At 34.5% G+C, this 16,919-nt stretch overlaps 1 protein-coding gene across 18 annotated transcripts in view; it reads left to right on the forward strand.

The window, feature by feature from the left end:
- The window catches only part of ANK2 (ankyrin 2), a 235,435-nt gene that overhangs the window by 83,973 nt on the left and 134,543 nt on the right, over positions 1-16,919 (forward strand). For 12 of the 18 annotated variants that reach the window (XM_047718253.1, XM_047718254.1, XM_047718258.1 and 9 more), the window contains exons 5-8: positions 1,238-1,336; positions 5,838-6,023; positions 9,510-9,608; positions 11,605-11,703. In XM_047718253.1, the coding sequence (XP_047574209.1) occupies positions 1,238-1,336; positions 5,838-6,023; positions 9,510-9,608; positions 11,605-11,703 (483 nt within the window). Of the gene's footprint in view, positions 1-1,237; positions 1,337-5,837; positions 6,024-6,465; positions 6,490-9,509; positions 9,609-11,604; positions 11,704-16,919 lie in introns of all 18 variants that reach the window. The other 6 variants (XM_047718252.1, XM_047718257.1, XM_047718256.1 and 3 more) reach the window with 1 other exon arrangement.

A 16,919-nucleotide genomic window follows, 5' to 3' on the forward strand; every position in this document is an offset into this window, starting at 1 on the left:
AATCAACAACATTTAAGACTCTGACATTGTTTTGAGAGAATTATTAGATTTGAGAGTTTATGAATTACTTCATGTTTTGTATTTTGTTCTTCCAAAGCTTTACTTTTTTTTTTTTTTTACATGAGGTATTACCTATTGCAAAGGATCTGATAAAAAAAAATTGTCAGTTTAAACTTAATTTTAGGGGCGCATGGTTGGCTCAGTGGGTTAAAGCCTCTGCCTTCAGCTCAAGTCATGATCCCAGGGTTCCTGGGATCGAGCCCTACATCTGGCTCTCTGCTCAGCAGGGAGCCTGCCTCCCCACCCTCCACCCTGCCTGCCTCTCTGCCTACTTGTGATCTCTGTCTGTCAAATAAATTAAAAAAAAAAAAAATAAAAAAAATAAACTTAATTTTAAACTCAAGTTATATAATTTCAGAGATTTTTTAAAAACTATGACTACACAATATTGTTATAATATTACCATAGTATATGCTTCATGACGGCAGATGTCTGTCTTATTACTGTTATCCCAGTGATATCCCAGCTACAGTGGTCAGATTTTAGTAAATAACTGAATAAATGAATATAGGAATTAATGAATGATAGAATTTCAGAACAGCCTTAAAAAATAGTTCAGATGTTCAAGATAAACCATACCACTTTAACTGGAATACTGAAATATAGGTGTTTTTTTTTGTTTGTTTTTTGTTTTGAAACTTTTTCAGTCAGATTTGCAATCACTCCCAGCCATTCTGGAATGAGCAATCAATTTATACGTTTAAAGGTGCTAGCTAAACTGTGTACATATGAGATAATGGTGGTCTGTTTACATAGTTTATGAATTAATAAATACAGATGATATTACATAAATATTTTATAAATATACTACATATAGTGAGAAGTTGATTATGTTATAGGATTATATTAGGATACTAGATATTTTTAGCTTTAACAGTGTTACATGATGGGAATGTAAATCTCCAGAGCTGAAATGAAGACAGGAAGTGAGGGCAATAGGCTTCCATGTCACTTTGAACTCATTCTTTGAGGAACTGTGTGTGGGAATTGGTTCTACTCTGATTGCAGTTAGTTTTATAATAGTTAATATATGTATACTTTATTGTGGAGGTAGGTTATATGTTTCATCATTCCAAAAGTTTACTCCACAGTATTCTTTTTCCTTGTCTGGTGGTATTCTTCCCCAGTTTAAACTTTACAAATGGTTAAAGATGTCTTTTTTATTGTTTGTCCTCAGAATGGCTTCACTCCTTTATACATGGCTGCCCAGGAGAACCACATTGATGTTGTAAAATATCTGCTTGAAAATGGAGCTAATCAGAGCACTGCTACTGAGGTGAGACTGTCAACCCTACAGGTTCAAATTCTCTGATCTCAGTGTCCACGTCCTTTATATCTACCTGCAAAGGATCTCCATTATTTTGTCTAAATGATGCTAGGAATGTTCACGTTGCTTTTGTCAGCTACAACAGTGGCCATGGGTGAATGACCCAGCACACACCAATGAATGAGTTTATGTCTTTATTTGGGATTCATGTCGATTTGCTTTTCCATGAGCCCATGTTTACATCCATTTGCCATTCTCTGGGTTTGGGGAGCTTGTATATTATTCTAAAATTCGATGACAGTAAATTCTATGCTTCTCTTTTCATCGGTATTTTATCTATTAGGATCCAATTCAGTTCTTTAAAGGAATAATTTTTAATGATCTGAAATGATTCATGGGTATTTGTGTGAGCACAATTTTATGTGGAGTATGTCACGAAAAAAAGTTCGTATTTTTCTGAAGCACAAATTATGGCACGTCGTTGTGTGACTGTGACAGCAACAACGAAATAGAATGTTCAAAGTCAATTCAGTATCAACATATTCAGGACGTCTAGACATAAGAAGGAGTTACAACGGGCCAACTTAGAACATCACTTTCCTTTATCTATGCATGTCCTCCAGTAAACAGAACTTGCTTTGTTATTTTCCTTCCCATTTTTTTGTGTCGCATTAAGGAGCAAGTTCAGTGGTTGCTTAGAACAGTGATTTTTTAGTGACGCTCCAGAAACCCTTGAATTTGAAGAAATTGCCTCAAGGGGCCACCCAGAAGGCTGGAAATGGGTGACACAGAAGAGCAGGGAAGAGAGTTCCACTGGACCATGCCTCTCCTCACCCCTTTCAGCCAGATCATGCAGGCTTTGATTTTCCTTTTCCACATCTGTGCCACCACTGATAAAACTTTAAAACTCCTGACCTGAAGTGAAAGATGACTGATAGACACTTGTCACCCAGAAACTAACTTGATAATTATTAATGTCTAATATGACTTCCTTTCTGAACAATTAAGCCTTTCGGTGAAATAAACATGGATTCCCTCCTACCTTGCTGTCTGGGAAGAAATCATTGTAATCTATTTCCAGTCCCTCTGGCAGGAAACTTTTTATGGAGCCAATGGCAATAACTTTCTGACAGCTTATTCTCATTAGTTAAAGACAAAATTCCAAGTAATCACTATTAATGGGACCATGTTTCTTTTTTGCTTGTGTTTGGAAAACACAACTACCCAATGTAAAATGACTTCAAGTTCTCTATTTAGCACATACAGATTTTATACTCTAACACATGGTACAGTGTGATTTTTATATTCAGAGCCATTTCCCCCCCCCCAAAACCCTAATTATGTCAATGAATAACATGTGAATATCTTCAGGCAAAGTTTGAGTAACTGTATGAGATTTTCTCTCTGTATCAGGACCACAGAGAAATGTACCAAAATAAGGAAATCTGTGTTTATTTTATTTTATTGAATGCAGAATCACTTACCCAGAGGAACCTTGACACTACAGAGTTCATCTGTTCACCATATAGCCTTATTATTTCCAGCATATGGTTTGGGGAAATTCATCTTGCTGGTATTCTTAGCTGTCTCAAGGCTCCTTGGGTCTAGACCTCTGGAGCATTTTAGTCTGGTGCCAAAAATAGCCTTTTATGTACATTTCATCAGAGGAGGCCATGTTACATTGTGATTTGCAGAAAACTAAAACCCTCTCTGATTTCTACACAAAAATGCTGCTTTTGCAAGTGAATCATATGAGGTTTTGAATCCTACCTTAGACATGTGTATGCCTGGTTTTGTTTCATTTTTTAATATTTAAATAATGACATATATAAGCTAAGTTGTTTAGTCCCCCCTGCTGACTATTATCAAGAAACTATTATCAAGAAACATACATATACATAACCTTCTCCACATTCCCTTTTAGTCTGTCATTCTGTAGAAAACTACTATCCTTATGGGGCTTTATGGCTGATTACATTTTCATATTTTGTTGTATTGCCAAACACCTTCTATAGACGCATTTTCACATGTGTGAATATGCCTAAAGAAGACATTTACTCTAACCTGTTAGTAGACCTAATTTGTAAAAATTAATACTAATCAAGACACTGTGACCACTTGAAAAATCAGATAATTATGAATTATTCAATATGGCAATGAAACCTATGTTTGAAAATAACTATTTAAATGTTTGAAGTTTCCTGTAATTGTAGCAATCAGCATTGGTAAATAAATGATGAAGAATGAAGCTACTGAATTTTAATATGGTTTTCTTTTTCATAGAGTTAGTTGAGGTACTTGATATATTTACCCATTGCAGATATTTACCCTTCCCCCATGAAGTATGGATTAGAATGAAATCATAGTGGTGGACATCCAAAGTTAAGTTCTTTGAGGGGAATCCTCCAGTACCATTTTTATAAATGTTTGCTAGCCTCCTTCTTCCTGAGTGTTACCAAAATTGAAGGCTAAAAACTTTTTAATTAGGTTCTGTACTGTCAGCAAATGCATCGTCTCTAAGAAAAAACAAATTTCAAGCTCTTTTTACATAAACTATCACAGTGTTAGAGTGGATAATCAAATATGTATATGATGATATCTTTCCTCCTTCACAGAGTGCTTAATTTGTGCCAAACAAAGTTCTAAATTTAGGCTACTAGTATTACAACACTACATGGTTTACTCTTCCATTCTGTTATGTGATGTGTTTATTTAAAATTCAATTCTTATTAAAATAAATTCAAGTCTTTTTGTGGTAGTGCAATAGGAAATCATTTTACCTCAAAAATCTAGTTTTGAAAGATTATTGTTGGAAACAAATCGAGTGGTTAGATTATGATAAATTGCTGTTATCCCTAAAATGCAATCATTAATGTACAATCCTATTACCCTCATCTCTTCTATGAATGGAAACTTCTGAGACTTGTTTTCAAGCTTTTGTGGAGTAAGGGAGGTTTTAACAAAAACAGAGCCTAACCTATATATATATATTTCTCTTTATTTACCACCTTTCCATTAACTGAATACTTGTTTCTAGAGAGAAAACATGGCTCCCAACTTTTTTAGTATGGTTATCCATCTATTCCTAAAACTCTTATAACTTTGATTATCTGTGCTATTGTTTTTGTTTTTAATTGTTTTCCAAGTTTAGAATTAAAAATCTGTTTTTTTTCAACCTAGCACATATAATTTTATATCTAAATTATCTAAATAATATAAAATTCAACTAAATGCAAAATTAATGAATTAGCCTTACTTACCAAAAGGTTTTAGATTACATTATATCCCAAAGTTGCCAGATTAATTGGCAATAGACCATTCCATTGATAGTTATTGTTCTCCCCAATCAATATAGAGATATTTAGTAACTTGCATAGTTTATCACATAATTTATTTCCCTGTCTTGGCTACCATATCTTTGATTGTCAATCAGACTTATTCTCCATTATCTCTACCCTTTCCATCTTTTCCTTTCTATAAGGTGGTCTTATTAAGGTTGTTCTAATTTTTATTTTCCCATTCTAAATGTACATTTAAGCACATCTTATGCACAGTATGCTTTGTGAGGGAATGCAGATGTTTTTCAAGATATGTAGAATAGAAACTAAGAAAACAATCTGATGAAGCCAGTCCATACTATGGTGAATGACTGATTGTCAGTTGCTTTAATCTTTTTTAAATCAGTTTCAGGGGTAGAATGTAGTGATTCATCAGTTGCATGTAACACCCAGCACTCATTAGATCAAGTGCCCTCCTTAATACCCATCACCCAGTTATCCCATCTCCCCCGCACCTCTCCTCCAGCAACCCTAGTTTGTTTCCTAGGATTGTCTCCCTCCCGATTTTCATCTTACTTTATTTTTCCTTCCCTTCCCCTATGTTCATCTGTTTTGTTTCTTAAATTCCACATCTGAGTGAAATCATATGGTATTTGTTTTTCTCTGATTGACTTATTTCCCTTAGCATAATACCCTCTAGTTCCATCCATATCATTGCAAATGGCAAGATTTTATTCTTTTTGATGGCTGAGTGATATTCCATGGTGTGGGTGTGTACATACTGTACATACCACCTTTTCTTTATCTATTCATCTGTCAATGGATCTCTGAGCTCTTTCCATATTTCGACTATTGTGGACATTGCTGCTATAAACTTTGGGGTGCATGTTCCCCTTCGAATCACTAGGTTTGTATCCTTTGGATAAATGCCTCATAGTACAATTGCTAGGTCATAGGGTAGCTCTGTTTTTAACTTTTTGAGGAACCTCCATGCTGTTTCCAGAGTAGCTGCTTCAGTTTGCATTCCCACCAGCAGTGTAAGAGGGTTCCCCTTTCTCTGTATCCTTGCCAATGTCTGTTGTTTTCCTGAGTTGTCAATTTTAGCCATGCTTTAATCTACACGGTAGTATTTCATCCTTTTGCATTTCTTCTCTATATAGAGGCATTGCTGAGAGTTGAATCTCATGCTTCCAAAAGTGAATGGAAAATTTTTTCTTCTTCCATTTTACTAGGATGGCTTCACGCCACTCGCGGTGGCGCTCCAGCAAGGACACAACCAGGCAGTGGCCATCCTCTTAGAGAATGATACCAAAGGGAAAGTGAGGCTGCCAGCTCTGCATATTGCGGCTAGGAAAGATGACACCAAATCCGCTGCCCTCCTGCTTCAGAACGATCACAACGCTGACGTACAATCCAAGGTAAAAGCTGAACACATCGTGGAAAGGACCTCTTCAGCTGCCAGGTTCCTCCTGGGGAATGATAAAGAAGTAGGCCATGGTGATAATGCAAAATTACTTCCGGTTATCGAAAGAGATAAATTACTTCCAGAGGTATTTCAAAAAGAAGGGGGCTGTCTATTGGGTAGAGTAACAAGAAGAATTTTTAAGATAATTTTCTTTTAAAATGAGGTTCAGCTTTTTTAGAAATCTGCTTATTTATTCTCTTTGTAATAAAAAATAATAGAAGCGGAATTTTAGAGCGATAACATTGTTTTGTGTAGTGTTATGGAGGTCTTTTCTCAGGAGGATGTATTTTGGCATGTTGAAATAATGTATCCAACTGCAGCGAGTGGATTGACTGTTTCCTTAATTTTGCTCTGTGTAATATCTTCCCTCTTTTTCCCACACAACACTGCTTCAGATGATGGTGAATAGGACAACTGAGGTACAGTATTACGGTTATACCAAAATATATCTTGATTTTATTGATTTTAGTTTTTTGCCCAATTGGGATAAATGCTCACTAATTCATACTAATGATTGGAATTTCCATTAGTAGGAAATTAATTTAAAAACTTTTCTCATAATTAAGGGAAATGAATAATTCAAAAAATTTAATGTGACATATATCAGAAGCTATTTTATCAGTGTAGCTATTTAAGTAGCTTATTAGAGTAGAGCATAAAATGAAACTCTCCTTAATATGTGTTTTCTGAGTGAGCTTTATTATTAAATACTGTTTTGCCAGTAAGAAATATGACCTTCTCTTAATGAGATTTCTCAGGCTAGAGTTTAGCAAAGTGAAATTTAAGGAGGTTTCTTTGCTACTGTTTTATTCTTTTATCTCCTTACAGTTGCCTTTTTTCCCATATTTTTTTAACCACTTTGTATATAATCAATAGTGATAATTGAGAGTATCATGATCAGAACATTTGCTTTTATCTCTCTAAGTCTTAACAATACTTGATATGAAATCATCTATTTTCCACATACCAGAGAAAATCACATCGATCACCAGGAACATTCAGTGCAGAAGCTTCTCTGTATTGTGTGTGTGTGTGTGTGTGTGTGTGTGTGTGTGTGTGTTTAGTAGCCTCTCCTTGACCATTGCCAAAAGAGGCACTAACACAAACATTGTTGAAAGCATATTGTAGAAATAAACCTGTATTCAAAGACAAGTGACTGTGTAGGTTGATTTTCACTTTTTTGAGGGGACTCTTTTAGACTAACATCTTATGATCACTGGATTGTGGACCTGGAGAGGTTTTGAGCATTCATTTAACTTTTATTGAGAGTAGTGTATTTCTAGAACTAATATCTTGTTTATTAAAAAATTTACCTATTGATAAGATGTGAATATATGTGATATAGGTGCAAATACTTGAGTTAGTCATATTATTTCTTCTGTCCCATATCTGTGCATGGAACTTAGGACATAGATTAAAAAAAAAAAAAAAGCCCAATTGCTTGGTGAAATTGCTCAAGACTGGAATCATATAAATTGACATCTTAATTACTGATTTTAATACCTTTAATTTTTAGGTGATTTTGGTGATCGTTTAAGAGGTATTTTTGACAGCAATTTTGGCTCTAAATATTGTGTTGAAAGCAGCAGTTTGGGGAGATTTGTACTGAGTTAGAAATATTTCTTTAAGGACAATAGAGTAACAAAGAGGGGAACCCTTCCACTGATACCCCTGTAGAAAGGTGAACTGAGCTTCCTACCTTCATGGTAATCAGGCAAGAGTTCTTCAGGGAGGCTTATACAAGCTTTGTGTTGGTTGGTCAAAAGTCAGAGTCTGAGGCATCATCACAGATGGCTGACGAGGCTGGGTCACACAATAAATTGGTTTATTTTTGCAAATAAGAAAAATAATTTGAAAATGATTCACTAGCAATCACTGTGTTGTCCCCCCCCCTTCCCCTGAAATTAAATTGTAACTTAAAAGATAGACTTACATTCAGCATATGTCTGGATGACAGGAAATATCAAGATAAAAATGAAAAACTTCTAGTCAATTACTTCTTAAAATACAAAAATTTGACATTTTATAAAATAACAGTCTGGTTGTAAGCTGATTTTTCCCTCCATTTTGACATGAATATTTGGTATCACATAGACACAAAACTATCTTTACCACAAGTGTGGGATTTTGACTGATAGTTACTATTCTTATTTTGTGTCTTGGTTCTCTATAGTCAGATATTATTTGCAGCTAATTCGGCTGATAGCACAGAGGATTTTCTATTACCTAAGATATCTGAATGCTTATTTAGGACATTTGAAAAGCAAAGTCACCGAAAACTGTTTATCAAATGAATAGGAAAATAATGGTTGTGATTTAGATAATATTTCTTAAAAACAGTGTATGTAAATCAAAGTTCATTTCAAATGAGAGGTACTGATAAAAAATAACTTCAGAACTGCATGGTTTGAGATCCAGTTCTGTAACAATAGTCTTTATTAACAATATCCTATCATATTTTATTGAGTAAAGAAAATGATGAAATTATGGAGAGCGGGGAGAATACATGTTTGCATACTTTAATAATAAAAAGAGTTAATATACATCTATTGTGAAAATGGCAACAATTTCTAACTAAATTTCATCAGAAAAAGAAATGAAAGGAAGTATACTTTTCTTCCATGAAGATTTTCAGACTCATTTTTTAAACATTCTGAGAGTAAACAGTTCTCTAATGGCTATATAATTGATTTAACCTGCTTATTTTATTTCATAACAGTCTTGTTAAAATTTGTTTTAATTAACATTCAAAATTGAGTTTGGCTGACTTTTTTTTCTTTATTTGATATTTACATTGATGCCAGGTATATTGTTTAGTTTTCGTTTTTTAACTTTTTTTCATTGTTAACAACCTCTTCTCACTAAGCACAGTTGTTAAAGAAGATAGAAGTATGACGGTGTAAATGATGTGGAACAAATAGTGTATCTTCTGTAAGAGTTTCTCACATTTTCATAGCTCCAAAGGCACAATGCCAACTAATGCTGTTTGTTGTTGTTGTTGCTTTTATTAAAAAAAACCCTGAGCAAAACAAAACAATAGTTTTGAGTCTTTCTCTGGAGAAAATTCTTTTACTCACAATTACTTTAATCCAATGGCTGAAACTTTATTGTTTAATCATATTCTGTTTTTCTCTAAAGTTAAACCAACCCAAGAAACATGGTTTTGTATAAACAATAAATCTTGTAAGCAGATAAATCATTAAGCTAATTAGAGATAATGTTGCCAAGAAATGCAGGGTATTTATTTACCTACTTATTTAGTTAGTTATTTACTACCTCATTGCACTAAAATTTGAAGAGCCTTATTAAAGCATTTATTATCTGGTATTGCTCACATACTAGGTAAACAACTACCATGTGATTTTCTTCACTAATCCAGGGACTGTGACATATGGAGGTGAAATGCTTTACTGACTATCGTTTTCTTTGCTTTCCATAGAGTGGTTTTACCCCTTTGCACATTGCCGCCCACTATGGAAATGTCAACGTGGCAACTCTTCTTCTAAATCGGGGAGCTGCTGTGGACTTTACAGCGAGGGTATGGATTAAAATAACTTCTCATTTTAGATAGCAGTGAATGGACATTATACTAAAGTAAAAATGGAAAACAGTAATAGCTTGTTTCTTTTTCCTTGTCTGGATCTGTGCTGGATTTATTAGATTTTTCAGTTTTTTTTTCTTTGAATCACATGAAGTCATCATGACCAAATAAGTGAAAAATAAGAATGTATCAGTTCACACATACATGCTCTCATTTTTCTCATATTTTGATCGGGATTACATTGAATATGTAGATTGCTTTGGGTAGCATAGACATTTTATAATATTTGTTCCCTTCAGCCTCTCCATGTCTTCTATTCTTTTTAGATTTTATTTATTTATTTCACAGAGATCACAAGTAGGCAGAGAGGCAGGCGGGGAACAGACTCCCTACTGAGCAGAGAGCCCAATGTGGGGCTCCATCCCAGGACCCTGGGATCACCACCTGAGCTGAAGGCGGAGGCTTTAACCCACTGAGCCGCCTGGGACGCCCTTCACTCCATGTCTTCTGTTTGGGAATTTTAATCCATTTACATTTAATTATTGATAAAAAGGATTTAATATTGCCCTTTTGTTAATTGTTTTCTATTTGTCTTGTAACTCTTTTTCTCTCTTTTCCTCTCTTGCTATCTTCCTTTATGATTTGTTGACTTTTGGTATTATTATACTTTGATACGTTTTTCCTTTATTTTGTATAACTTGTATAGTTTTTTTTTTTTCCATGTGTGTGGTTATCTTGGGGCTTACATACAAATTTTATAGTTTTAACACTTTATTTTAAGCTGGAAACAATTTCAATTGCATTTAAAAAGTTTAATTTCCTTCTCCCACTTTATGTTACCACAGTTGACATCTTTTCATATTGTATGTTTTAATATATTTTTAATTTGGTTATTTTTAATACTTTTTGACATGTTATACTAAAATTAAAAGTGATTCACCTACTTAAAAAGTGATGTGGAATAAATAGCATATTTATTTGTGGCAGTTAAGGAGGATATTTATGCTGACATCAGTGTGAGTAGTTATATTTAAAGATCACTCCATGAATCATGAATGAGCAACTCAAGTGAATCAATCATTAAACTGTTAGAATGTTAAGTATCAAATGTATAAATACATTTATACGGTGTTTTAATGATTATGGGCCACATAATTTGACCAAAAAATGTTTTTAGTGAATTGAGAGTTCACTCATGTAGTCTTACCAATATACATAACAAGACATCATGTTGCATTATATGTTTAATGGTAAGCTTTCACTGGAAAGATTCATTTACATGATAATTACAAAACACTGTACTTAATATAAATCAGTAAATGCAATATTTGAATATTTGTAAAATTTTGACATGCAAAAAGTCAGGTACATATTCTTGCCATAATGATGACAGAAGGTAGCTCATAAAGTAAACAACTATAATTCATATATATGGTGTTTTGTCCTGAGAAGGCTTCTGTACTGAAACTATGTTGAGCTATTTTCAAGTTGTTTTTCATACTGAATTATTCTGAAGAAGGTGTTTTTAAGAATCATTTTTCCAATGGTTATTGAATATGTATATTTGTATTCTATTTTGAAGCAAAGGAAACTTGAAGATCCTGGAATCTTTCAGGGCCTGGATACTGTAACAAAAAAGATATAGACTTTGACTAGGGCTCTGTCCTAAGTAGAATTTGACATTTTTTTCTCGTCAAAGCACTCCCTTTGTCTCTTGACAATGTGTACAGAGTAATGTGTATATTCAATACATATGTTATAGTCACGGACTAACTTAGTTATGTAGTTTCATTCCATTTTTCATCCTCTAACTATAGTGCTCTGTGGTTTGTGTGCTTTTTTGTCCCTTAAAAATCAAAGACATTGAAACTTTAGTAACCTCGAATCAAATTACAACATGGGTCTCAGCCTTACTTTGCGCCCACTAACACAGTCTTCACCGTCATGCCCTGTCATACCCAACATGCTTTTGTTTGGTCTTTCCATGGTGTAGAATGGAATCACTCCTCTGCATGTGGCTTCCAAAAGGGGAAACACAAACATGGTGAAGCTCTTACTGGATCGTGGTGGTCAGATCGATGCCAAAACTAGGGTGAGTGTCTCTGTTCTTTTAATTTCCTACCATTTTTGTTCTTTGTATTCCTTAAGCAGGCACCTTAAAATACCAGTCCTGAAATATAAACAATGTGTTTTCAAGGAAATTGCTTTCTTGGATTCGATTTAAATCTCATACAATATTTAAAGGTTTCTCATTGTCAAGTGGAATTAATATTTGCTCAAAAGTGCTGGGGAAACAGAATGCTAGGCCCTCAATGAGACAGTTTTTCAAGTCCTTGGTTATTTTGGGTAACAAAGATGAAAAATTGAACTGAAGTTTCTCTGATTATTAGCTTTACATTTCTAAAACCCAAACACATAAGCCTACGTTATGCTGTGAGGGTGTGGCTTTTACATAAAATATGTGGATACATGTTGATAATCTTTTGCTTCTAATTTTCCAATTTTTTAAATCATTTTTCTTAAGTGATTATCCTATACTGACCTGAGCAGGAGATCTGCTGTATGCTTACGGAACAAAGGCATCTGGTTATTTTTTCCTTTAATTTTATTTATTTAGAGAGAAAGAGAGAGCATGAGAGGGGGGAGGGTCAAAGGGAGAAGCAGACGCCCTGACAAGCAGGGAGTCCAATGTGGGACTTGATCCCGGGACTCCAGGATCATGACCTGAGCCGAAGGCAGTCACCCAACCAGCTGAGCCACCCAGGCACCCAAGGCAGATGTCTGGTTATTATGTTGCATCTTTACTCATTCCAGTTTGATAAGAGTCAGGGCCCTTCATTCATTTCAGATTTGTCAAGAAGGATACAAATCTAAGTTTTATATACTGCCAATAAATAGATGATAAGATAGGCTGGAGAAGATCATTGTTCAGAGTTTGGCCTCTGAAGGCAGATTACCTGATTTCAATTTACTTCTACTACTTACTAGATATAGGATATTGGCAGTTTACTTATTACCTCCTCTGAACATAGGCTGATATTGGTACCTATCTCATATGGTTGTATGAAGATTAACTCTTAGATATTATTATTTATCTTTTTGAAAGCGGGGTGGGTCAATAACTTAGCTCTTCATAATTTTTTATTATGTTAATGACATTATATGTAGTTACTTCCTTAAACATTAAATTAGTACTTCAGTATTATTTCCCTGGAATAGATTTGGTTAATTATAGACTTCAGCGCAACTTTAAACATTCTTATAATGTGAACAGTTTGAAGTATATGGTGTGAGAAGTCTGTAAAAGATAGTGATAGGATATGTCCCTTGTGATATTTTATCTTCACTGTTTAATCCTGGGACTTTATATTCTCATAGTCACAAGACTAAGCATCAAATCTAGTTCCTTTGCAAATCTTAAGGATAGTGAGTGTTTTTATTTAATAAGCCTTATCATCTTTGAGCTTCTGGGGACTACACCAGTCCCAGACTATAAATTCTTTTTTTTTTTTTTAAGATTTTATTTATTTGAGAGTGAGAGGGCATGTGCACATGCACACAAGTGTGGGGAGGGGTGGAAGGGGAGGGAGAGAATCTCAAGCAGACTCCCTGCTGAGAGCCAAGCCAGTCCCCAGGGTTGGATCCTAGGACCCTGAGATCATAACCTCATCCAAAATCAAGAGCTAGACACCTAACCAACTGTACCACCCATGCGCCCCTATAAATTCTGGTTTTTAATGACCTCAGGAAACGTCGTTTTCTTAACCTTACTTCTCTAAGACGTTTGGTCCAGAACATCTATGTCATATTATCATGTGGGAGCTCTGGAGTGGTTTGCTTTGTCTCTCAAGATCGTTGTTGTACTCTCTGCTGTCTTTGCATCAGAGTTTTATATGATTTCTACCCTTTGCTTTGTTGGCATGCCTTTTCCCTTGCTGTGCTATAGGTATGCAGAATTGGAACAATTATGCACAATGCTTCATGTTCTGCCTCCTCGTTCTTCATGCTTAAAGGAAAGAGTTTCTTTGCTTCCTCTTTTAAGTTTATTACTAATGTAATGTCTCCCTTACCTATTTCTATTGAGACTCTCTAATAATTGAGAGTACCAGTGTAAAGAAAGCACTTGGTAAATGCAACAGAATTTTATCTTGGCCAGTGTCTTAAGGATCCACATTATTCTTATTAATATTTTTCAGGTATATTCATTCATTTTTGAGGCAATTGATTTTATTTTTTTTTTATCATTGCGGTAGGTACTTAGTTCTGTAAAATATGTTTTAATTTGCATGGCCTACAAACATTTGCATATGTAATTTAAGTCTAACTCCAAATAGGCAGTGCATTTTCATAAAAAGAATACTAAGGAAGTCTTATGCTAGTTCTGCCATTAAATAATTGTCCTTACGCAAGTTAATCAAATGTAAGCCTTGGTTCCTTCTGTGAAGGAAATATTTGGGCTGTATTTCATCCAGTATAGCCTTTAGATATACAAATAAATTGTATTTCATTCAAGAATTTATAAAGCAAAAATAGATTTTATAATTGTATACATCGTGTGTACATTCTGTTCATTCATTCCTTAAATGTAAGTTAAAGTACTTCCTTATCTCTTAAGGAGTAGGATTTTAAAAGCAGTTGGGTTCTTTTAATTCTGTTTGTAACTAAAATACAAGTATAATACTTTATTATTAACTATTTGTAACTAAAATACAAGTATAATACTTTATTATTAAAACAGAGGAATCTGGTTAGCTTTTTCTTTTGTCTTTTGAAAATAGATTTTAAAATAGAAAAATTTTACATTTACTTTTTGACTATCTTTTTAGGTAGTACAATAGAGCTTCTATATAAGGAATTAAAAATAATATTTTTCTTTCTTTTTTTTTATAATAGGGGTCTCAATTTACCTTAGCAATCATATTAGTCATAAACATTCTGAATCTAGTACTTTATATCAAGAATTTTCCACTTGATCTTCTCATTATTTTTCTCAGTTATAAGGTTTTCATTATCTGGAGAAAAGCAAGATATGTAGAGGATTAAGGGTAATTAAAAAAAATCTTACCCACTGTTTCTTCCCCACTTCTACCAGCACTTTGTCAATCACTGAGACATTTTGCATCTAGTTGACATTCTCACCACTGACTAGGATCTGGTGTGAAGCAGACATTTTCACCAGAGCTCTGGTTTTCTGATGTTTGAAAAACCTCATTTAAATGTTAAAACAGAAACTTCATAGCTAGTTAAAAATGATATTATTAATCTAATTTTTATTAAGAGCATTATTCTTTTTTATTTTTAATCTTATATATTATTTAAATGTGGAGATACTCCATATAAGGTTAAAATATTGAAATACATGTTGTAGTGCAAACAATACAAGTATACAAAAACATTAAAAGATGATGGACAAAAAACCAATATATCAGGAAAAAGAATCACAATAATTAAAGCAACAGTAGTGGCTACCAATTGTCATCGCACGTGATGTTCTAGGCACTCTGCTAAATATTCTACAAATATCGTTTTATTTCCTCTTCCTACCAGTTTACAAAGGTTGTGTTAACTGCTTGTTAGGAAAATATGGAGGTCTTCATTTGGAAAATGAGACTGCCAAAGGGAAAAATGATTTTCAGAGGACTTATGTCACTTGACCTAGGATACACAGGGTAGTCATTAGCAGAGCCTGTGTTAATACACAGACTTCAGGATATATCTACAATTAAACAGAGACAGAGGAAGGAAAAAGATAAGGAAAGAAATGGTTGTAAAAAGCTCAGGCGGTGGATTAGCAGCTGGAAAAGTGGCGCCCCTCTACTGTTGACTGATCTAGCCTTTTAAGGATTATCAGCATCATAGTGTGATCTGAACTGATTCTAGTGAGGGGCAAAAAAAGAAGGAAAGAAAACAAGAAAAAGGATTCCTGGGGGAAGCAGCCTTCAAATATAGTCTGAAGAATTTAAGTTAAAGATATTGAACAAATCAACATTCCTAAGAGTTAATTTAAAGAATTAAGTAAAAAAGTCCTTGAATACAAAATTTTGATAAGATTTTTTTTTGGCAATAATGAGATAGTGTAGTTATAGAAAATATCTAAGATCCGTTTACACTGAGTATGTTGGGAGAATTGAATTTGATATAATGTCCATATCCTTTATAAGCGAGATAAATTACATCAGATTTAGAATCAATGTAATCCTTATTACTCTTTGATGTTCTTACGGATTTATTAAAGTGTTCTCCATATTTACCTATTGTTATTCTGTGCCGGGAATGGCCAGCAATCTCTGTACCAACAGATGAAAAGATTACTACAAACTTTACTGTGAAAGAGAGGAGAAGGCAAGGGGATCAGCATTCCGAGAGGAACACACTTTGTTCTTCTTTGCTCTGGCTTTTGTTGGTCCTTCAGGATAATCACAAACCCTTACCCTGTTTCTCAAGCAAGTGATGTGGGTCTTATTGAAACTGGAAGGATCTGTTTATGGGAGAGATAAGATATGCTAATCTGCTTGGTCTATGAATTCTGCTAACCTCAGCCTAAAGGACAATGCATACATATCTCTTAGAACACAGGGTGGCTGTTTGGGCTTGGAAAGCTTCTGGAAGGCAACTCCCAGGGGCATTCCAACAGCAGAGTGGTAACACAGGCCTCAGCTTCCAAAGGCCCACACCCTTCTCTGAAAGCTTCCCTTGCCCCCAGTAGCGTGATCGTTGTACGTGTTACATTTTAGCAAACCAGGTATTATGGCTGATTTCATGCTCTACATTAACCCAACAATTGAGTATTTAAAGTTTTCAACATGATTACACAATGCATCTTTCATGTTTTCTGTAGAAAACAATCCCTTTTCTGAAGATGGTTTAAGGCAGAGTCCCTCATTCAAAAGAGGTCACAAGTTAAATGGGATAAAGGAAATTACCCCATTTTATATGCTGTGAAGCCGAGCCTCAGAAAGAATCCTCCATGGTGGCTGACCTGAGACTCATACCTGAGTCTCTGTGATTCCAGAGCCCAGATGTCGGACCACTGCATATAATGCCTTCATTCACGTTGTTGGATTTCTCAAACTCTAGTTCTCCATGAGGCCCCCTCCAAGAATCTGGTTGAGAAGTCAAGCTATCTCTAATAGTTATATAACTTAAATAGCAGCTAATGTGCTGTACTTCTACCACAAGGTATGCTATGGAGATACAAAAGCATAATCATCTTAACCACTTTGCCTGAACAGTTTCTTTTTTTAGGCTTCTTTCTGGTGAACTTTAAAATAACTCGGCATCCCGACTATAGTAGTTAATTCCCACCCC

This window comes from Lutra lutra, chromosome 2, assembly GCF_902655055.1.
Source record: "Lutra lutra chromosome 2, mLutLut1.2, whole genome shotgun sequence".
NCBI classification, from domain to species: Eukaryota; Metazoa; Chordata; class Mammalia; order Carnivora; family Mustelidae; genus Lutra; species Lutra lutra.